At 37.5% G+C, this 24,176-nt stretch overlaps 1 protein-coding gene across 4 annotated transcripts in view; it reads right to left on the bottom strand.

Annotated features, from left to right (window-relative positions):
• Nalcn (sodium leak channel, non-selective) overlaps positions 1–24,176 on the bottom strand; it is a 258,303-nt gene that overhangs the window by 135,691 nt on the left and 98,436 nt on the right. For all 4 annotated transcript variants that reach the window (XM_026783175.1, XM_026783176.1, XM_005355702.2 and 1 more), the window contains exons 11-13: positions 22,669–22,800; positions 7,676–7,843; positions 4,111–4,302 (exon numbers count right to left, since the gene is read on the bottom strand). In XM_026783175.1, the coding sequence (XP_026638976.1) occupies positions 4,111–4,302; positions 7,676–7,843; positions 22,669–22,800 (492 nt within the window). The remainder of the gene's footprint in view (positions 1–4,110; positions 4,303–7,675; positions 7,844–22,668; positions 22,801–24,176) is intronic.

Consider the following 24,176-nt stretch of genomic DNA (forward strand, 5'->3'; position numbering starts at 1 on the left):
AAGGGTGGGAGGAAGGGGAGGGAAATGGGAGGCTGGGAGGAGGTGGAAACTTGTTTTTTTTTTCCTTTTCTCAATAAAAAAAAAAAGAATTAAAAAAAAAAGAGAGAAAGCCAGGAGGACAGAGAAGTGAACTCAGGATGTGAAGAACTTGCTGTGCCTTAGGGTTCCCAGTCCTCATATAATCACTGGGTGAGGCCACACCTCTCTAACCCCAGAGATTGGAGGGTAACAGAGACACTTATCACAGGGTTTGCTGGCCAGCCAATGTTGTCAAAACTTCAGATTCCAGGTTCAGTGAGAAACCCTGTCTCAAAAATGTATAGAGTGTTAGAGAAGACACCCAGCATCATCTGGCATCCGAATGCATACACACGGGCAACTGTGCCATCATACACATGTGCACACACCAAATACACAAACGCTTGAACATACAGTTGCCCATTTCACCAAAATAAAAGGTATTGTGTGATGTGCTTGTAATTATAGCACTTGAGATCAGGAAGTTGAGAGAGTGGCTCCCTGGGGCGGACTGACCTAGCCGATTTAATGAGTTCTAGGTCTGTTAAAAAGTAAGTTGGATCATCTCTGAGGAACGATTCTCAAACTTGCCATCTCATCTCCAGACGACGGCTTACATATGTGCACTGCGCCTGTATGAACACACACCTGCATGCACATACATGAGGGGGAGAGGGACGGAGGGAGGGAGACAACTTCTATGTGTTTTTAACCATCTTTCCTGATGCTTTATCATAACCAATAACCATGCTTTGTCTGAATGAGAATGATCATGACTTCCTCCTGTAGTTGTAGTGCTTTGAATGCTTCTTGTAAAATTTATTTGTGTTTTCATGGACTTAACTTTTGACCATGCTCATGTGCCTCTCTTGGTATTACAGTTCATGATGTCTGCATTGCCATTAGCTCTGTGACTGAGAAGGAGCAGAGAAAGTCACCTGCTTTCCTTGGGATAGTGGAGTGATCAGGACGTGTGAACATGTATTGCTACTTTATGTCTTGAAAATAGAGCTAAGCTGAAGGGGCAGGTCAGGGAAAGGTTTAGAAAGCAGCCTAGTCTTTAATACAGTCACAACAGCACCAGCAATCAAACACACCACATAAGGTGTATTAGAACCTCTTAAAAGAGTGTCTAAGCCCAAGTGTATTGTTGTTGCGCATTTTTCAATATGTGTAATGGAGAAAAAAACAGCACTTTTACTCATATTTTGGTTATGAAAAAAACCTTAGGGAATAATTTTCCCAGCACCACACAGCTAAAAATACAGTGCACCAGAGGTAAAATTGAAACATGCGGCAGAAAGGCAAGTTCCTGAATTATCATGTGGGTACACAGCCCAACTCATATACCCTGAGCCCAAACACTGCTGAAAATCCCCAATGCATGTTCTTCAAAACAGTTAATTTATTGGCACAATATGGTGTGACATGAGACTTATGTAATATCTTTACTTGTTTATCTAAATGTGCTTTAGAAATACTAATGCACTGGTTACAAGGTGCCCCTTCAGATGACCAGTATGGTGACATTACCCTTCTAACAGCTGGAACTTTTGCGCTCAAAATATGTCTCATTGAAAAGCTTTTGGGTAAAGGATATAAATATTGAGGAAACTGTAAAAGATGAATGTATGAAATTAAGGTGGTTTGTAAAGGACAGAGCTATCTTTTGTTCTTTTTTCCTATGTAGAATTCCTTGTGCCTAGAAAAGCAGCTGACACAATGGCCTTCAACAGTGTTCCAAATTAGATTAGAGGGACATATAATAACCCTCTACCAAGATAGTATCAATTCCAGTGGTATGGCGTGGAAGACAGACATGCACTCATGAAGAGCTAAAGGAAGAGAAGGGGGGGGCTTTCCTTGTTTACATTTCTCAATCACATGAAGCAGGGCTGACCCATCTGTGGAGAAACCTATGTGCATTCATCAGAATGCATCACAGGCAAACTCCTATCCCTGCTGATGTTAGTATGCATCTGGGCCATTACAGTTGCATTGGTATGCATCTAGGACTTACATCGCAATCACGGATTCAATCCCACTCTGCTGGGAAGCCATGCTCAAGGGCACAGCTGTTCTTCTTGGCTCAGGTGCCTTTGCTAGAGGTGTCTTTGCCAGGGGCCCCACTAGAGTACTCTTTATCCTAGACCTGTGCAGTTCCATGCCTGGATCCCCACTCTTTCTGACAACCATCTCCTGGCTTTTGAAAGACAAGACCTTTTGTGTCACGACTTCTCAGAAGAAAAGGATCCATACACCGTGTACTGCCTCACACACTCACATGTCCTCACCTCACGTCATTCTTCCGGAGCAAGAGTTATGGGGATGAGGGCTACTTCTGACTGATGAGTGCTTCTGCCTGAACAGCACAGTGAGTGAATCGCTTGCCTGTGAGTTTCATTGGTTCCTTGTCTCGTTGACAACCTTGTCTCCTGGGTCTCAGTACTTGTTTCAGACCAACCTTTGTGCTCATATCCTGGATCTTGCCTTCTTCCTCACTGTGATCCCATTGCTCTTGTCTAATTTATGGCATGTTTTAAACCTCACCCTTCCCATACACCCCTCATTCTGATGTCTTCTCTCACCACTGGCTATTGTGATGGCTGGGCTTTATCAACTTGACACAAACCTAGACATATCTGGGACTCTATAAAATTGGCTTGTAGGCAAGTCTTTGGATGTATTTTCTGTAATAGTGACTGAAATTGGAGGATACTGCTCACATGTGAGCAGTGCTACCCCTGGGCTGGTGTACTATAAGAACAGATTGAGCAAGCCATGGGGAGTAAGCTAGTATGAAGCATCCTTTCATGGATTTTGTTTTAGTTCCTGCCTTGAATCCCTTCCTTGGCATCCCTCAATGAGCTGTGAACTGGAATATGGAAGCTCTTTCTTCCCTGAGTTGCTTTTGTGTATGGTGTTTAATAAAGCCATAGAAACCCTGACCAATACAATTATCAACTACTCTTTCTCTTTCCTCTGAAAACATATATTAGACCTTTTGCACCTGTGACTACATCATCTGCTCACTTGGGATCATCTGATCCAATTATCCTTTCTGGACTTTTCCATCCTGGTCACGGGTCTCCCTCTGGGGTTAGAGAGTGTTTTGTGCCTGCGTAGCTGTGTGTTTATTTGCTGGTTCCCCCCCTCAACTGAGAGGTTTGAAGGATCTAAAGTTTAGTTCTGTCTAATATCCTTGGTATAATTAGCATTTACTGATTTGTTATAAGTATGCAACAAATGGATGTATAAATAAAAATATGTATCATAAAAGGATAAATTCTAACACTGATAGCTAAGTAACAAATTTTAAACAAAATTATTTAAAATCTATCTTATTAATACCTCCATTAAAAGTATAAAACTTTCTACTACTGAAGCTTAATATAAAAGAACTTGTTTTGTCCTGTTTTACTCCATGATTCTTTGTCCCACAAACATCGGTCTTATTATTTCTATTTTTGGTGAAAACAAAATGTTTTCTCAATCACTATACTGTTATGTTTATTGGTCTACATGGGTCCTCTTAGTCAGGGACTAAATCCTAAGTCCTGTTTATACAGTTATTTATTGTTACTTTTTCCTTACCCCTTGTGAACTTTAACACAAATGCAGAAGTCTAATCATCTAGTAAAGTCATCTCAAACTTGAAGTCTCTGCATTACATAGACAATCCCAAGTTTGTTTTTAGATTAGATGCAGCATAAAAAGAGGAACTATAAAATAAGTCTAAAATAGGTTACATCTCACAAAAATGGATTCTTTAGTTAAAATTCCTGATACATTGTAAATCAGTCACAAATGACCATTGCTCCCATTTTCTCTTTTTGATGTTTTGTGGCATCCAAAATGTTATTTCCAAAATTTTAAAACTGATGTATGCTCTGATGGTGCTGAAAATGTATTCAAGTAACTTTACCCTGAAGAAGAGACTAATCAAAATACTAAAATTTAATGATCTCAAATTACCAAAGATATGAAAATAGTTTTGAACCATGACTAAATGAAATTCCTTTGGGGTTAATTATCATTGCTAAAATAAGAACAATGGGTTAAACTGGCCATTGAAAATGTGGAGACTCTCACCCTTGGAAACGTGGTGAATCTGTCCAGTTCTTCAACGAAGCAGAACATCTGCAGGCTAATGGCTGACATGACAATCAACAGGCTGGCAGTGAACACCACCAAGCTTCCAAGCTTCTTCCCAGGACCAAATATCTTGTATACAAAGTCTTCCAATGCAGGTGAAATCTTAATAAGCCGAACTACCCGAAGAACCTAGTCATGGAGAAAAAGGCATACATGACAGAAAAAGAATATTAAAGAAATCCATATTAAAATATCAATTTTCATGGTACTGTGTAAAAATGTCATAATTTTCCATTTCATCTAGAAACTAAAAATAATAATAATTTAAGGTAACTATGACATCTCAGCATGTAGTGAGAACACAGTAAATCTCAAATCAGGAATTAAGGGCAAACATTGGCAACTGTTTGAACACACAATATGATCTTTCAAAATGGCATTAACTAGTACATACTGCTGACATGAAACTAATATTTTTCCAGTTCTTAATACCAAAGAAAACATTTCACTCAGCATTAGTTTATTTAAAATCTCCTGCAATAAGCCTTCGTAGGTAGGTATTGCACAGGTTCAGACTCCTACTCTAACATCTGCTTCTCCTTCTTCCTTTAAATAGATTCTGCTGGGTTTTAGCCAAGTGATTCCCCAGGGCAACAGACTCTACTGTCTACCCATTGCCTCTGCACTCTGTAGCTGAGTGTTTCTAACAGTCTAGGTTCAAGTTTACCAAAAAAAACAAGAGGCTTGTGCAACTATAGGCATGGTGAATCAAACATGCCCTAGATATATTTATTATATTTATTTTCTTTTTCTCTGCCCTAAAAATGGAAACAGGTGGAATGGTACCTATAATACAAACAGAAAACAGATGAAGCTCTGTGGGGAATATAATTAAGAAATATAAATTGAGGGCTTGAAATATGGCTCCGTAGTTAAGAGTATTGGCTGCTCCTGTGAAGAAATAGACTCAGTTCCCAGCACCAACATCAAATTGCTATAACCACCTATTACTCCTGTTCTAGAGTATCTGACACTGTCTCCTGGCCTCCAGAGGCACCAGGCATACATGTAGCACACATACATACATGCAGTCAAAATACTCATGTAATAAAAAAATAAATCTTTTTAAAAAGTATATATTGGCATGTAATAAAAAGCTGAAATAAAAATGACATTTTCCACTAAGCATAAGGTGTCATCATTTTTTCAAATACCTCCAAGGAATAAATAAAAATGTTGCTAATTAATATGTGACAGGCCATAGATCATAGGAGGTATCCCAAGTTTAGAAACACTAAATTCATAAAACTGTATTATTAGCAGAAACAAGACATCATACATAGAAGGGCAGTTCTGAATGACTCAGCATCTATAGGAAGCAGGGTTGTCTGGAAGAAATGGATATCTTATTTGGAATATTTTAAAAATGAGATCTTAATATTTTAAACATGTAAAATAGCTTGTTGGTTTTTGCTTTTCTAGTGTACTATCTTCTTATGCTCCCTGGCTTTTCTTTGTTAAATCATTTCTGCTGTATGCTTAATCCATGAGGCTTAGGCGGAGGCTCACAGCTTTCATGCAACAGGCCTGGCAAGAATATTTAGTGACCTGAGCTATCCTCAGGAATTTTGTAAGAATCATGGAAGGCTCAAGCTTCTTGGAAACCATCTTTGTGTGGAATAAGTCTACTTAAGAAAGAAAGTAAAGAAGAAGGTAGAGTCCCCATGAAACCACACAATCATCAGTCTCTGAATTCTACCATCTATGAAGCCTTATCTACTTCTCTAGATTTTTATAGAACAGGAAACACTGGTGGTGAACCTTATTGCCCCGACTGTGAGAATGGATGGTGAACCTTATTGCCCTTACTGTGAGAATGGATACACATTGTGCAGTATGTCAAATAAATGAACTACATACATGACCGAATAAGTTGTGAGGATGTTTTGTGGTCTAGCTGTTAGTTGTTTTTATGTAATTCTTGACACATTCCCAGCATGCCATTCAATTTTATCATCAATTTTATCTTTTATCTCTGGAAGGTTGGGATCCCATGCCTGGCTGATATTCTTCTTAACTTGATTAATAGGTTTATTCAAGATACTTCGTTGTTTTCACTATCAGGCTTATCATCTATAATTATGTCCCTTAACGTGGACATAATTAAAATGTCCATGCCGATTGTTCATATCCAGACAACTATATCCAGGAACAACCAATGATAGGCATGCTCAGTGTACTAGTCAATGGTCTCTTGTTATGACTAAAGCTTCTCTGAACAAAACATTTAAAGAGAGAAAAGATTTATTTTGGCTCACATTTTGAGAGGATTTACTCCGTCATGGTGATTTAATCCATCTGCATGCCTAGACTATGTGATGCTACCACCTAGATGGCATTTTAGCTGTATCTTCTTTGGTAACATTCTCACAGACACACAGGCATATGCAGAGTGTGCCTTCACATACACTACTTGGATCTCAGTCTAATCAAGATAATGGTCAAGATTAGCTATTACATTTGATATGCATGTTTATTCACAGAGATTTCAAGATACATTAAAAATTCTGTAACAAACTACTCACTAATGGTTCCTAAAGATCAAGACAGAACCCTAGAAGTGATGAGGCATTTGTGTCCAAAGACAGTATGGAAAAGCCAGAGCCAGCAAAGCACCTTGTCATCTTAATAGGCTCTGGTTCATAAAAGGCCAGTTGTTGGTCTGGGTTTGTAGGGTACTTTTTTAAAATTTTTGCAGACTATGGTTTCATGTCCTTTTTTGCAATTCTGTGTTATAAGTTGTATTATAAAAGCGGGTCACTCACCCTTTCTGGTAGGTATGGTCTTTGCCTCAGTGGCAGAAGTCTACTGGAAGTTCCTCTAAAAGTTTCTGACATCTTACTTGGTTTAGAAATTGGTAACTATGGCCGGGCGGTGGTGGCGCACGCCTTTAATCCCAGCACTTGGGAGGCAGAGGCAGGCGGATCTCTGTGAGTTCGAGACCAGCCTGGTCTACAGAGCTAGTTCCAGGACAGGCTCCAAAGCCACAGAGAAACCCTGTCTCGAAAAAACCAAAAAAAAAAAAAAAAGAAATTGGTAGCTATAACTAGATATATTATAAACATATGTATGCAAGTGTGTATACCTGTAGACACTAGTTGGGAACATGTCAGTTTGAGGAGATTTTTTGAGATGGCATAGGAGTAGCGAGGCATCTGGGCATTGGCTGTGGAGGAAGTTCAGCTGGGTGCATTCTCTGCCTCTCTGAGCTAGCAGTCTTTCATCCCAGCATCTAGCTCCAGAGTTTTTATGGATAAAATCAAACGATTAAGATTTTTGTTAACCACAAAGCAGTTTTGTTAAAGATTTGTATATATTACTGTGAATTCTAAGGAATTTAAACCAATGTTTATAATTTGCTATGGTAGTATATGTAATAATTAAGATGCCATTGAAATCCCCCAATGTCATATTATGATGTACACATGTATTAGGTGATCTTATGTACTGGTAATGGTAAATGATTCGCACCTCCCTGGGGAATGGGCATTAGTTGTCTTACCTGGAAATATGTGAACTGAGAGTGATAGAGATCTGGATACACATGGAGGGTCGTCCCAATAACAAGCAGGAGTTCAAACTTGTGGAGAGATGAGCTGATGTAGCCAGTAAATCCCAGGCACCATATCTTGAGAAGTGCTTCCAGGTCAAAGAGGACTGTGAAAGCCACCTAGAGGAACAAGGAGACACCAAGATTGACATTTAAGACTGTACATTCCCAATTTCCTCATATATTTATGAAAAGTGAGTTCCGGCCACTGTATATAAACTAAAAAGCCTCACAATGACATTTTATATTTATAAAACATTTTATGTATATGTATGTATACGCATACGTGCATATGAGTGTAGTTGCCTGGCAGAAGCCAGAAAGGGCATCAGATCTGCATACATCTTGAGTTACAGGCAGCTGTGAACTCTGGAAATGGGTGCTGGGAACTGAAGTCTGTTCTTCTGTAAGTGTAGCCAGAGTTCTTAACCACTGGATTATCTCTCCAGCCCTAACATTTTTTAAAATAATATATGTTTGAAACACATCAGTTAAAAAACTAAGAGACTAAAGCTATATTAGATCATCAAAAACATCACTGATTCATCTAGATTTTGAGGTATATAACAAGTAGAGAAATTGAGAATCTATACCAAGTAAGAAATTTGTATACATAAATGATATGTTTAAAAAATTTTTCACATAAATTCCAATATCAAAAATAACAACACTATAAAGTGTACAAATACAGGTAGCATGTTTTCCCATTCTTTAACTGCTCAGACGGTGATACTTCTTATTTTATTGAAATAGGTTATAATTTGAATCAAAATAGGCAATACTGTATTTACTTCTAAGTAAAGGACATGAAACTGAATATTGGGATTAGTTGTAATTTTATAATGTCTCAGCATACACTCTTAAATTGTTAGAAATTAAATCCCTTTATTTCTGTGCCATTATCGAATATAAAAAAGGATTTTATTCCACTCATATTTGGAAAATGTAGAGAAATGGAATTATAGTAATAACATTAAGAAATGGAATACTTGTGATGGTGGCACACACCTTTAATCCCAGCACTCGGGAGGCAGAGGCAGGCGGATCTCTGTGAGTTCGAGACCAGCCTGGTCTACAAGAGCTAGTTCCAGGACAGGCTCCAAAGCTACTCAGAGAAACTGTCTCAAAATAAACAGAGAAACAAACAAACATAAAAAGAAATGGAATACGAGAAGCAATGCAGATTGTTGATTTAGATATGCATAAAGATTTTGATATTTTTGAAGGATACCATGTCTGTAAATTCAACTTGCTTTCTAGTTTTTGCTGGGCATTTCCACGCTGTGAACACTCAAAAAAGGCAAAACACTTTCATTTCTAGCTGAATTTTAAATACTATCCTTATTCCGACAGATAAGTTTAGTTCTCATCTCTCACCAAAGATGATTCTATGTATAGCAGACAGAGACCATTACAGAAATCTACAACTAGTCAAAATGTAGAAAAATACTAACAGAGATTCCCAGACCCAACTGCTACATCTGCAACATAACCCCACACTGAAGGTTCAAAGACCCCAAAGACTGTCAGAGCCAGAGGAACAGAAAGTCTCCTTGGAGATAGGGTCTTCTGTACTTGATAGGAAAACTGCACCTATGAAATTGCAGCAATATTGGTGCTTAATATAAGACCAGAAAAAATGCAGGTTGACATGAAAATATGGGTGGGGAAAATCTCATAGGACCTCATGCTTAAGAACTACAGACAATTAATGACAGAGAGGGAAAGCAGATCTTCTGCAGTGATAGATTACCCACTCTCAGTGCATATACACATATAAGCAATATTAAATAAACTAAGTTACACATACACTTGTAACAATAATAATTAACTTTGAGATAATTTTAACATCACAAGAAAATGTGAATAAGCTCTTCGGTTCACCTTTGTCAGAGGTTTCTGTTAACACACTGTGTTCTTGTCTCAGTATCTCCATGCATGCAGGCCTTGCATGCTAAATGTCGTTGTGAAAGTTGCTTTTCTCCCTCACACACACCCTATCCCTCCAGATTAGAGGAAGGAGACCCAACTCACTTTGGTCCATTTGCATAATTTCCCACGGTGTTTATTACTTATTCTACTAATATTCTCCATTTTAATTCACTGAATGAAAGCACTTGAAGGGATCATTAGGCAAACGCAACCAAACACTTCTGTCTATCATCCTACACATCACAATTGAATAAAATTTTATTTAGCCTCCAAGACTGTAGGGCAGGCTGGTCTCTCTCCTTCACCATTCTGCTTTAAACTTCAGAGTGCTGCCTTTACAATCGTGTGCTACCTTGCCCGTTTTATTGAGGATTTTATACATATAAGTAGGCTTTTAAAGTTTGCATTATGAGAGAGAGCACAAATACCAGATTCATATGTTTTAAAGTTTGGAAAGTAAAAGATCACTTCCAAAAATATTTATAATGAACCACTTGCCTCCCAGGAATGTCAAAAAGTTACTCTTGCCTCAAAACTTCGATCAGCAATAGCACAGTCAGATGTAATGCTTCTCATGCGTTAATGTGTATATTTATATCTCAGAGTTAATTTCTTTTAAAAGTAATTATATTTTACTGTTCATAAGCTTGCCAATGTTATATGATGTTATTTTGTGTTTCTTATCAGTTTTGAGATTTTTTTATATTAAAGTCATTAATCTTTGCTAAATGTACTGAATATATTTAGTTTATAGTTCACAAGCTTGCATTATAAATTTTACACTTTCATGTCATTTTATCTTTAGACTTTTTTTTTAAAGAAGATTTACCTCTGCAGTGGTGTGGTGGCTTGAGGCTGGAATGCCAACACCAAGGAGAGAGAGGCAGGAGTAAGCTGAGACCCTATCTCAAAATAGTAGATGAAGTATGCACAGTGGAGCTGTTGAAAAATAGTGGTCAGCACAGTCAGAGCCATATTATGTCATCCTATTTATCTGGACCACATTCTACAGTCTTTTTCACATACTTATAAAATATATATGTGCACATATATGTGTACAAGTGCCCACGGGGTTCAGGAAGGTCATCAGATACCCTGGAGCTGGAATTGCACGTGGTTGTGACTTGTGGGTGCTGGGAACTGAACTCTGATCCTTTGGAGCAGCAACATGTACTTGTTTTTGTTTAAATTTCTTTTTCTTTTTATGTGCCAACTCCAGCTCCCCCTCCCTCCTCTTCTCCTTTCTCTCTCCTTCCCACTCCTCATCTGCTCCTCAGAATGTATAAGGCCTCCCTTGGGGAGTCAGCAAAGTGCTCTTAACCACTAAATACTGTAAGCAGACTTTTCTGTCCTGACTGCCAGTTTCCAAATCACAGACATGGAGACTAAATAATTATAAATGCTTGGCTGAAAATTCAGACTTTTTACTAATTAGTTCTTACAACATAAATTAATTCATTTCCATTCAGCCATGAACTTAACATTTCTTCTTTCACATCTCGCTAGTGAACTCCTCTGACTCTGCCCTTCTTCTTCCCAGCATTGTGTTTGACTCTCCTGCCCAACCTTACCCTGTTCAGCTATTGTTCCGTCATCTTCTTTATTAAACCAGTCACAGTGACATATATTCACACAGTACAAAGGAATATTCCACAGAGTACTCTCTAGATACAACTTTCACCCACTTAATACACTTTATGTGATGGTTAAATTTCAAGAGAACCAGAAAAACTAAATATTAGGGGCTAAATATTAGGTCAAAGGCTAAGTCTTAGAAGATGAGGAATGACAGAATACTGGTAAAAGACATGAGTTAAGGTTATGAGAGAGCCATAATGCTATTTTTTTTTCTAATGCTGCCATGATTTTGATGTTGTTGCCTTTGTTTTTTGTTGCAGATAAGACACTTAGTTAAGGTTTTTATTGACGCAATGAAATACCATGACTAAAAAGCAAGTTGAGGAGGAAAAGGTTTATTTGATTTACACTTCAGTATTGCTGTTCATCACCAAACTCAAAAAGGGCAGGATCCCATAGGCAGGAGCTGATGTAGAGGTCATGGATGGGGGCTGCTTACTGGACTGCTTCCCATGGCTTGTTCATCCCACCTTCTTATAGAACTCAGGACCAACAGCCCAGGGATGGCACCACTCATGGGCTCGTCTCTCTTCCCTTGGTCACTAAATGAGAAAATGCCTTACAGCTGGGTCTCAGCTGAGACTCCTTCCTCTGATGTCTCTACTTATGTCAATTTGATACACAAAACCAGCCAGTACAACCAGTACACAAAGTATATATTTGACAGTAAAAGCCTAAAACACAATGTGAAAGCCCACAGTTTCAGAATGGCTATTTTAAATGTTCATTGAGGTGTGCTGACTTTGGGTTTGGAAAATTGAAAAGAAGAACAAAAAGAAGGAGGAAAAGAAGGGAAGGAAGGGAGAAAGAAAGAAGGAAAGAAAGAAAGAAAGAAGGAAAGAAAGAAAGAAAGAGAAGAGAGGAAGGAAGGAGGGAAGAAAGAAACAAGCAACGAAAGAAAGAGAGAAAGGTGGGGAGCTATGGAGAACAAACCAGTAAGCAGCGTTCCTCCATTTTATCTGCTTTGGTTTCTGCCTCTCCTCTTGCTTGAGTTCCTGCTGTTCCCTAGATTACGGACTGTAGCCAGGATGAATAAGATTAAATAGCCCTCCCTCCTAAAAAAGGTATATCTTGTTTGCTGTCATTATAAGAGAATTTATTAATAATCTTAGTAATGTACAGTCTATATGATTTAAACCTTGTACATTATTATTTCTACTTTTTAAATTTTATTATAACACATATGACATCTAATATATCATCTAATATATACCACAAAAGGCCTTCTTGTCTTCAATAAAATTACCAATAATGGATTCAGATTTAAAAAATTAAATGATGTGTGCATATGGTACATAGACATATATGCAGGAAAATACACACATAAAACAAAAATAAATAAATTATGAAAACACTTCAAAAATTAAATAAATTATTGTTAAAAAAGATAGTACTGTATTTGTCCTCAGGACAGTATAGTATATTTTGTTCAAATAATGTGTAATTGAACTCATGTGGCTAGTAAGTTGAATAGCCAGATGAATGACAAATTCTGGAAAGAAGGATGAAATTAACTGATTAGAAAATGGCACACTTAAACATAAAAAAATTAGAAGCTATACCACTCTTTTAATTCAAAGATAATGCCTGAACATGTATGGGTGGCAAACTATAAATGAGTGTATTTCACTATGTTCCTATATAGATGAGCCAGGCCTAGACTGTCTTTTTCAATACCTATTGAAGGTTCCTGGTCCTTGGTACTATATACGGCGTCCCTTGTCAGCAGTCCATAAGAGAGCTTGGTCTGGAGCGTCACGTGAGCTGTTCTTCTACAGCTTTCTGTGTGTCATAACCCCTAAACAATAGATCTTACTGTTCATCCTATAACAATGGGAAGCTTGCCCAGCCTCTGTCTTCAATCATGAAGGTTTAGCTGTACTACTTGTCCTTGACCCAGAATGAATTGCCACCGTACGTCTGATCAACAAGAGGTGAATCTTTTGTAGTGCTCCACAGCTTCCCTTGGACCTTCTGCTTCATCTGTGAGTGAGATGCGCAAAGGCTTTCATAAAGTGTAGACTTGCTTTGTCGCCTTCTAGAGAGCCTTCTTTTTCTCGAGTAAGTCCTGTGTTCCTTCAGAACCATCTGCTCTTACCATAATTGTTAGAATAAAAATAAGTTAAATGAATCAATTATTTTAGTTCCAACAAATTCTGACACCTATGCTGAAGTAAATTAATCAGAAGAAATGATCAAATTGTGAAAGCATATCCTTTCATAGCAGCAATCTTTGACATTATTAAGTTTAATTTCATTTTCCTGGAACTTTAATTAGCTAAATTCCTTCTGACAATTATTTTTATATATATTTCTAAAATATTTTAATCTTATTATGAATTTTATCAGCCTTAGGAACATTATCAGTTTTAGACAGAGTAACACCTCTATAATGATAAGCTGCACTATTTAGCCATTTATTCAAAAGTTTTCTATCGGATTATCTAGTACGCTGACAGTGCAGCAAAGACGTGGGGCCTGTAAAAGGTTGTCTGTGGCAATGAGGTGACTCATGAGGTTGACTGTATCATAAGCTACAAATGTGAACACTGGTTGACATTTCAATCACAAACACTGTAAGCACTATGAGGTCTAAACTCAGGTGAGCCTTTGTTATGCTTTGCATCTAGAATGACCCCAAAGGCTCATATTTTAAACTCTTGGTTCCAAGCATATGGCACTAGTTTTATGTTATGGAGCCTTTAGTGGAAGCTTTGTTGGAGTAAATAGGTTACTGAGACTGGGCCGTTGAAGGTTATTCTGCCCCTGATTCTGACCTGTGCTCTCTGTTTTCTGGTTTCTGGTTATATGGTGAACTGTTACCATAGGTTCCCCACAGAATGGACTGTTCTCAGAGTCATGTTTTCCCCATTACTAAAAACCAAAATTTTTGATCTGGGAGCCAAAATAAATGTATTTTTATACAGAGATTTAATTGTTGCTGATGATATGTTTATTGAGTTTTTAAATTTTTTGTTTTCTTGCATGTTTCACCAATGCTTTCTAATTTTCCCCAACGATCTTATATATATTTTGTGAAATGTATACCTAGACATCTTTTGATATTTTTTAATAAATTATTGTCTATTAACTTTTCATTATTGTGATGTAGAAATACTATGAATTTAGTATGCTAATTCCATATCCCACAACATTACTGTAAATTCTTATTTCTTAGAACATGCCTACAGGTTTGTTTGGAATTTTTACACTGAGAAATGCATCATTGAAAGTGTTCTGTGCTCTCTTCTCTGATTTCTCTTCCCTTTTCCTTCTCTTTGTCTCTCCTTTCCTAATTAGTACTTCTTGGGTTTTTCTTCTGCTTTTGTTGTTCTAGTTTAGGTTCCAGGAAAATACCGGACAGAAGTAGTGACAGGAAATACACACAGCTTACTTCCGTCTTGACATGAATTTCCACCATTCATCCTTGTCATTTGTAGGTTTTCATAGATACCTTTATAATGGTAAGTAATAAAGTTTGCTTTTCTCAGTGGTTTGCTAAGGGCTTTTCTCACAAATAGTTTTATCTGATACTCTTCATGTGCTGAACTAGCTACATAGGTTTTCTTTCATCCTTAGTGGATAATATCAGAAAAACAGATTCCCTGACACTTAAGCAATTTTAAATATCCAAGATACTTGATTTATATTAAAAAATAAAGACTACTAAGTCTTACATTATTAAAACTGATAACCTTCATGGAAACCAAGGGAATCAATAATTTCAAAACTAAGAGATAAGCTGCACTCATGGAGAGGATCTGCAGTTCACCAGATAACTGAAAAACAGCCAGGTTTACATATCTGGGAGGCAAGAAAATAGAAGATGAAAAAAGCTAATTCTCTACAGTAATCAAGACTGGGCATATTAATTTATCTACAATGTTTTCTTATATAAAAATGATAAAATTTAAAATGAGAATGACCACAAAGTTAGCATGAAATGAATCTGTTCATACAATCTGGCAGAACTACAAATAGGCAGCATGAGTGTTTCCAAGCACAGTTAGAAAAATTGAATACGGTTGTATTTTGTACTCTAACAGTTTCTAGCCAAGATATATGCTCTTGAGAAAAAGAAACAAAGAGAAATTCCTCAAAGCCTCTCCCCAACGTGGCATGAAATCAGAGATGAGAATGTTTTCAGAGAAGCATTGTATCTTATGGCAAAAGATCAAAAGCAAAGCTACTGAAGACTACAATGCCATTATCTGTGGAACAAATAAGCATCCAGTACTGGGATCAACAGCAGTGTTTTCAAAGGCCATAAAGAATAAAAGATAAAACCAAACTCTTTGTAGATATTTGATACTCTTAAAAGACATACTTTGGAGTGATGAATATACTTCTCAGTAGAACAGGCAGAAGAATAAGATAAAAGGACACACAGGGGACTTTCTTACTCTGTCTATTCATTGTTTCTGAACAAATACCCTGAAGCAAATGGAAAAAAATTACTTTTAAAGAACCAGGAAGATAATGGTGAGCACAAATATTTTTATGCAATATTGTCCATGTTTATAAAATGACTAATAATTAAGAATAAAGTTAAAAGTTGCAGATTTTTCAAAGACTGGACATTTCACATAACAGAAATGATAGACAAAGATGAAGAAGTATAACCTTACATAATGAACGAAGGCTGATGGCTGTATTTGACATACCAGGTATCTACCATGGAGAAGTTCAATCCTTCCCAACTCTTACCAGTGCAAGACAAGTTTAGTCTTAGGACCATGTTGCTTGAACAACAACCTTTCTAAAGATATATTCATCCTCTCGAGCTATAGGAATTCTAAAAACAATCAACACATTGGCCAGATTATGACATATAACCTCTGAAAAGACAGTTTAATAGATATTTTAGTTTCCTAATGCAGTAGAGAATGATTTTAGAGCTGTCAGAAATATGGATTGGTACATGAACTGTTCACAGAGATGTAAGGTTTGAGATACACAGCCAAAATACACCTAACAACAAATTTTCTATTTGTTTCCTTTGTTTTTTTTTCTTTTTTTTTTTTGTTTGTTTTTTCAAGAGACAGGGTTTCTCTGTGTAGCTTTGGTGCCTGTCCTGGAACTAGTTCTTGTAGACCAGGTTGATCTTGAACTCTCGAACTCATAGAAATCCGCCTGCCTCTACTTCCAGAGTGCTGGGATTAAAGGTGTGTGCCACCACTGCCTGGGTCCATTATTTTTATTTACACAATTTTAGGTAGGAAATAATAGTTTAATAAAGACAATATAGCATTCAAGTGTGTATACTGGCAGGGAATTGGGAAAGATATTTTAAGCTTGACAAAGAACATACACATGGAAAGTTGAATGTCTGTTTCAAGAATACTTCCTCCAGGCCACGTTTAGGTTTTTATTCAGGAAAAGACAGAGTGGTAAATTATGACTCCTTCTTTTCATTTGAAAAACAGAGTTTCTTAAATGAGAAATTCTGTTAAAACTGCTCACCTCCTGTGATAGGACTTCATGTAGCACTTGGATTTTTAATGTGGACAGTCTTCTAATGAATATACAAACATCCAAATTACCATAGAGCAGAAAATAATGCCAATAATATTAATAGTTGTGATTAAACATAAAATTATATTTAAAATACACATATATAAGTATTGCCTGGATGAAAATGAAAAGTAATTTTTTAGCCAGATAATTGGTTAAACCTTTTATGTTAAAGCATAATCTGGGAAATAAAAACATCTTTTTCCTGTTTCTTAGGTAATTCTAAATTTAGATATATTAATCCAAAGTAATAGAGCAAGTCTACCGCTCTACAACAGAAGCTAAGCAGCTTAATTCATCCTCAAAGGAAGTTGATTTAGACTGTGAGTTATGGGTTGAGTGGTTTATTTTGAATTTTCCTAAACAATTTATTCTATAATATGTAGAACTCTAACAAAGAAATTGCCTCTTTCAAACCTCATGACCTCTTGTGACACAGTGCGAAGGTTCAGTTTTCAACGCTCTTACATAACACTGTTTCCTGAACACAGAGCCATTACACTCCCTGTCTTCAACTGCTGCCATCATAGCTGTTTGGGGGAATTAAATGAGATAATGAATTTCTTTAAAGTACTTAGAACATAATAGGTTTTCCAAAAAGTGGGAGCTCTGAGAATTCTACTTGGAAAGCTCTGTGCTACCGTAGCTCATACAGTATCCACTATATTGCTAATTTTGTAAATAGACTTTTATACAATTCAGCTGTCTTGAGACCACATTCACTTCGGAACAAAGGTAGCTGAGTTGAGGAGCAGACAGAGAGTTGTTGGCCTACAGAGTCTAATAGACATTTTTGGCTCTTCAAGAAATTTTTGTGACTTTTGGCTTAAACTGAAAGAAAATATTTGTTTAAAAATTACATTTAGCTAGAACAATTTATCCATTCTCAAAATATATCACTATGAGTTAACACAATTATTTTTTTATTTTTTATTCTCATAGGTGGGCTATGAGAATTTGAAGGAAGGCTAAGCATATTCTGAAAAACTCAAACACCAAAAGTCAGTCCATCTACTGGAACAGATTTTAATTGTTTAAGTAGTTCAATGATAAGCCGATGTCTGTAGATTACTTAAGTAAATAGAATCTTTTGCCTAGTTTATTTATTTCCTTTTCCTTCCAGGATTTCAAAGAGTTAACCATTGCACTTATTTATTTAATTATCTACCTTTTTATTGAGAAACATTTGGGTATGTATATTGTGTATTAACTTGCTGGGATGGATATACATACATGCTTATGAAACCATCACCACCAGTGCCACAGACATGTCCATACCCTCCTGAATTGTCCTCCCAGCATATTCCTTGTTCTTGATGTTCATGTTAGATGCTGCAATAACACTTCCTACAAAATCTATGCTCCTAAAATTTTTACATGTTCAATATCATGTGATTAGCAATGGGTACTTATGTAGAGAGGATTTACCTCAAGACATGGTTCATTTTTAAACTCAAGTTTGTGTTATTGGTTTGAAAAGGACAACAATTTAGGATATATATATATATATATATATATATATTTCAGGTTTTGCCTGGTTTTGCTGCCCCATCTTAGCTCTATGGTTGTTATTTTTAATGTTATCAATAAAACTGTGAAATTTGACAAGGAATAATCACCTGCCTCAAGACTCTACCAGCATTTAAGTATCAATTAATGAACTCCACAATAGAAATTCTTTGAAACCGTGTTGCAATTTTTGTAGTATAATGAAAGATCAAGTCATCTCCAGGGTATGTGGCCACTTCATTTACTCCCTAGCACATGGTATAACAAGTATCTACTGTGGGAAGAATACAGAAGTGATGCCCATGCAATCTCTAATATTAGCACTCCTGCAGGAGAGATTGGTGCTCCTCGAGAGAATGGCAATATCCTATTACCATGACTGATGTGGGAGTGTCATATATCAATCTGTTGATTTCATTGGTTAAGTAATAAACAAACTGCTTGGGCTCATAGCTTAGAACATAGGTGGGTGGAGTAAACAGAACAGAATGCTGGGAGGAAGAGGAAGTGAGCTCAGACTCCACAGCTCTGCTCTCGGGAGCAGATGCCTCAGAGAGACGCCATGCTCCCCGCTCCTGGGAAGATACACTCCCGGTAAGACCGGTGCTCACTAAGACCGGTGCTCACAGATTATTAGAGATGGGTTGATCGGGATATCAGAATTAGCCAGTAAGGGCTAGAGCTAAAGGGCCAAGCGGTGATTAAATGAACACAGTGTCCGTGTAATTATTTCGGGTAGAGCTAGCCATGTGGGTGGCCGGGTGCCGGGACGCAGCCCGCCGCTCCTATTACCATCTCTGTTTGTTCTCCAGAATGCTGGTTATCACTCCGCAAACCTCTGATGTAATTCTTTTGTGCAATGTGGAATCTTTATTTTCGCCTCTATGACATGGTCTTGTAAGCATTATGTCTCTACCCCTATTTTAAACAATTCCTTCTACTTATCAAGTTCCATGTGCAGATTATACCTCATGCACATGTCTTTGCCTCCAGTGTTTTTCTCCCAAGAAATAATTCTCTACTACACACACCCCTTTGTACAAGAGGGAGTTCATGCTGCTATGTTCTGTGGCATACCATAAGTGGATAAGGAAAAGCTGCTCCATCCATTTATCCTAGAAACCCCTTGATAGAATTCCATCAGGATAAACCAACCTCTGACTCCATCTCCCCACTGTCTACTCAACTTTCCATCAACCACTCATGCACCTTGTCTAAGAACTCAACAACTCTCAGGCTATGGTGGTTCCTTGCTCTCTTGTTGTAACCCCGTTCTTATGTTTAATCCATCCATCTTGACACAACACACTCATTTTTATGCTTTATTATCGAAGTTATGGTGCAACTGGAAATCTTGAATTCCTGTTTCAGGCCATGATTACTTACTTATTCTCCCACTTCAATCAAATGTTTGTTTTGATCATATAGAGATCTTGAGTATTTTGTTTTCCTTTCATTCTTCTCTATTTTATCAATATCCATTGCCAACCAGAGCCACCTGCCTTCAGTTCATCTGCTTTGTGAGTCACCCCTATTTTCCCATCTCTTTGTTTCTCAGCTCTCCCATTCTAAAGCTGGGTCAGTTTGAACATTGCCTTTCTTCTTTCTTATGTAAGACTCAGGACAGTTATTATCTTTCATGTGATGTCACTCTTAAGTCCATATTGTGAAAATTTGTTTGAATCTTTAACACTGCACTTGAAGTGTCTTTTATTATTATTAACATAATAATATTATAACATAATAATTATTATAATTAACATAATAATAATATATTTGGCTTAATCTCCCCAATTTACTTAAGCTTCCCATTTTATTGTGCCATTTACTTCAATGTCCATCCACTTCTCACTACCTGAGAGAAATAAAATTCAGTGAGGACCCACCTCTCCCATCCATATCCGTTCTTTATGTTAAAACCTTATCATAAAACATCCCTGATGTAGGATGCTCTTCTGTAGGCTGCGAATATGTGTTGCTTTTATTGGTTGATGAATGAAGGTGATTTGGCCTATAGCATGACAGAATATAGTTAGGTGGGAAATCCAAGCAGAGAATCAGGTGAAGAAAGGTAGGGTGACAGAGTTGCCAGAGAGCTGCCAGAGCAGCAAGATGTACTAGAGAACAGGTAATGCCACAAAGTCATATAGTGATACACAAATTATTGGAATTTACCAGTAAGATCTAGCCAGTAATAAGTCTGAGCCATCAGTCAAGCAATTATAATTAATATTAAGCCTCTGAATGATTATTTTTGAGCGGCCGTGGTTTTGTTTATGCTATAAAATGTTTACATTCATTTGATCATTTTTATTGTGTATCTATATGACTGGATATCTCTGTCTGTGTGCAAATTTGTGCAATGACACATGTTAGTATAACCTATGTTGATTTTCTCTTTTTTCAACTTGCGGATTGAGGACTGAAGTCAGGTCATCAGACTTGGATGGAAGTATCTTTAGCAACTGAGCTACCTTGTCAGCCCATTTCTACTTAATATTTCTTGCTGAGTTTGTAGCAAAGCTGTTACCTTTTTGGTGTTTATGTAGATATAATTTACTCATGAGATTCTCCATTCTTTCACCACTGTTATTGTTTACCATCTGTTTTCTTGATGCCTGTAAGGGTGTAACCTAAAACTATCAGATCAATGCCATGTCACAGCTATTCCTAGGCAGTGGAATTTAGGATCAGGGGATTTTGTTACAGGAAATAGAGCTCTACAAGGAGGATGGGTTTTATAAATGACTCCATAGAAGTTTCTTAACATCTACATAGATGCTTATATTCAACTTATGCATGTGCGTGATTCTTTTTCAGAAAAGTTTGTGTGTGTGTGTGAACTGAATTTTTATTAACCCGTTCCATTTTTAATGTATTAGGGGAGTTTTGAGTACCTAAGAGAACTCAATTACAAAATAAATTGCTTTCTATATGATAATGTTATTTTAATAAACAAAATTAAAGTGTGGCTTTCTGGTTTTGTTTGTTTTTCTCATATATGGGGTTTTTGAAGTGTAGCATCATTAAATTTGTATATCTCTTTTATACAATGAATGGGTCTCTATAAATCAATCCATTTTTCCATAAATATATGGCCATTGAATTGTGAGATTTGCTTTAGACTTAAAACAGTGGTCTTTGAAGACAATTAAAAATATTCAAGAATTAGACCTCAATTTCCTTTACCAGAGTCCAGGCTGGTCCTAGGGACCCCGGATCATTGCCTAGCCCAATTATGATCCGAGAGGCTTCACCCAGCAATTAATGGAAACAGATGCAGTGAACCACAGCCAAATATTAGGTGGGCCTTGGGAAATCCTGTGGAGGAGGGGGAAGAAACTTTATGGGAGCCAGAGGGGCCAAGAGCACCATGGGAAAATATACAGAGTAAGCTAGCTTGGCCTCATGGGATCTCACAGAGACTGAATCACCAACCAGAGAACTTGCATGGGACTCACTTGTGCCCTTTTTACTTGTGTTTTTCATATGTTGCTTCATCTTCTTGTGGGACTCCTGGCAGAGGGAGTGGGGGTTGTCACTGTCTCTGTTGCCTGCTCTTGGGACTCTTCCCTTTTGATGGGTTGCCTCCTCCAGCCTCAATAGGAGAGGAGGTACCTAATCTTGCTGCAACTTTATACACTTTGCTTGCTGGGTACTTTTCTGAAGGGAAGGTGGAGGAAGTGGATGGGGAGAGGAACTGGGAGGAGAGGGGGGATGGAGGGGAAACTGTGATCAGGCTGGGAAAAATTAATTAGTTGATTAATTTAAAAATTAAGAATTAGGTCCAGTGAGATGCTTCATTGCTGCCCAAGTCTAATGACTTCAGGTTAATTTGATGTGGTGCATGTACAGATGTGTAATGACCAAATCAGGGCAATTAGCACATCCATCATTTTAAACATTCATCCTCTGTGTGATTTGGCATCCTCAGTTCAGGTGTTAACCCCTGAGCCTCTGGTGTAGTGATTGCTGTAGTGGCATTTTCAGTTTACCCACACCCTCCCCCACAAAGGAGCTGACTAGTCTCTTTCTGAGTTTCTGAACCTGGGATAACTTACAGCAGTCGAAGGATGCTACCACAGTATGACAGAAGGACACAAAATGAGGGGTTGTTAGGAAAACAGAAAGATCTGGACTAAGACTCAAAGGGCAAAGAAAGGTTACCTTGGCAACTTAACTGCTGTGGAGAAGACTGCCCAGGCTCATGGTGACAGGAAATGAGTCAAACAAGTGACCAGAGGAATCTCTTAAGTGGCAGATGATGGGTCAGCTCAGGAGGCAGTCAAGTAAAGGCCCTTGACGAGGCTCCTCTGCGTATAGCGCTGCTGCACATACCTCCAGCGACTTACCTCTGCGAGGTAGAACTCATCATACTGCCTTCTGAAGTTTTCTCCCTTGTAGTAGTTGCTGGCGGCGACTATCACGTCCACAGTCACCATGCTCAGAATAAACATGTGGAAAACGGATGACCGCATCATTTTCTGAGGAGGCAAAACCGATAGGTAAATTCTTCACGAAGACACAAACCTCACCACTAGCTGACATGTGAGTGGTGATATATTTTGAGGGACAACACATCTATGGGACAGTATGGCAGTGAAAAATAGTATTTCCAAGGCCACTGATCAATGTCTTTCTTGCTCAATAGTGGGACCAAAGGAAGCCATTTCTTTCAGTGAGTTAAAGATGTAGAGGAACATCGTTTCAGAAATCTGCAGTTAAAATTGGAAAATGCATTTAATTTCACTTGTATATGCTTGAATCTTGGACATTAGGTTGTTTTGACCTTGAGTTGTGAATATATGGAAAAATAGTTTTCATAATGGTTATTCTGAAAAACAAGCATGTCTGTTTGGTATCAAGGAGAATAATAAAACATTTTGCTGATGGTTATAAAGTTGTAAAGAGGGAGAAACAGAAGACTTATTTTCCTTTATTGCATATATAAATTCTAAAAATAATCTTGTAATGAATAATGACTGTCTGTTGAGCTTATATCTGGAGCTGTTCTAGAATTTTTACATAGATTAACTCAATTAAAGTTGATGATAGTCCTAGGATGTTATTCTAATTTGATGAATAAGAAAACTGAGACTCCAAGAAGTTAAGTAATTTTCTCCACTGTCACATAAGAATCAAGGCTGGACTCAGGATTGGGGATTAAATCTGGTCCAAGTCCATTTTCTTTATTGGAGTGGAGCTAACTAAGCATTAAAAACAGGTATCACAGTAGCTGCCACGTGTTGAATGTTTATTATGTGTCAAGCCATTTATGTACTTGCTATTCATGCTGTGTCTGTTAATGCTACAGCTCTAAACAGTAACATATGTGACATATATTATACACAGCGTTCGTAGGACTTAGGTTGTTTGTTCAAGACCACACAACAGAATGCATCAGAACCAAGCTCTACCACTAAGTCTGTTTGAAGTCTATTCTGTGATTTTACTGCATTGTGAGGAAGAGATCATCCAAGTGGAGAAAAGAGAGTGTGAAGGCTTTAGACACAGAGAGCCAACAGCTCAGGACTGATGCTACCATATGGTCTCTTTCTTTATTGGTTTTTTTTTTTTGGTATTAGAAGGAAATTTATTAAAGACTCATAAATAGGAGTGAGTGCACGAGAGCTTGATAAAGGAAGAGAGAGAATATGAATTTGAATGAGGCATGGAGCGAGAACTATGCCATTTCATTTAGACATGGAGATCCGTCCTGTGGCAGATAAACGTATATCACAAAGTGGAGGCAAGTGGTAAGGCTTCAGAGAAAAGCTTGCATAGGCTTTGCTAACACCCCAAAGCAAAACCTTTCTGAGGCAGAACATAGAAAGCAGTCACATCTTCTCTTCTTGAGACT

The sequence above is a fragment of the Microtus ochrogaster genome, chromosome 17, assembly GCF_000317375.1.
Source record: "Microtus ochrogaster isolate Prairie Vole_2 chromosome 17, MicOch1.0, whole genome shotgun sequence".
NCBI classification, from domain to species: Eukaryota; Metazoa; Chordata; class Mammalia; order Rodentia; family Cricetidae; genus Microtus; species Microtus ochrogaster.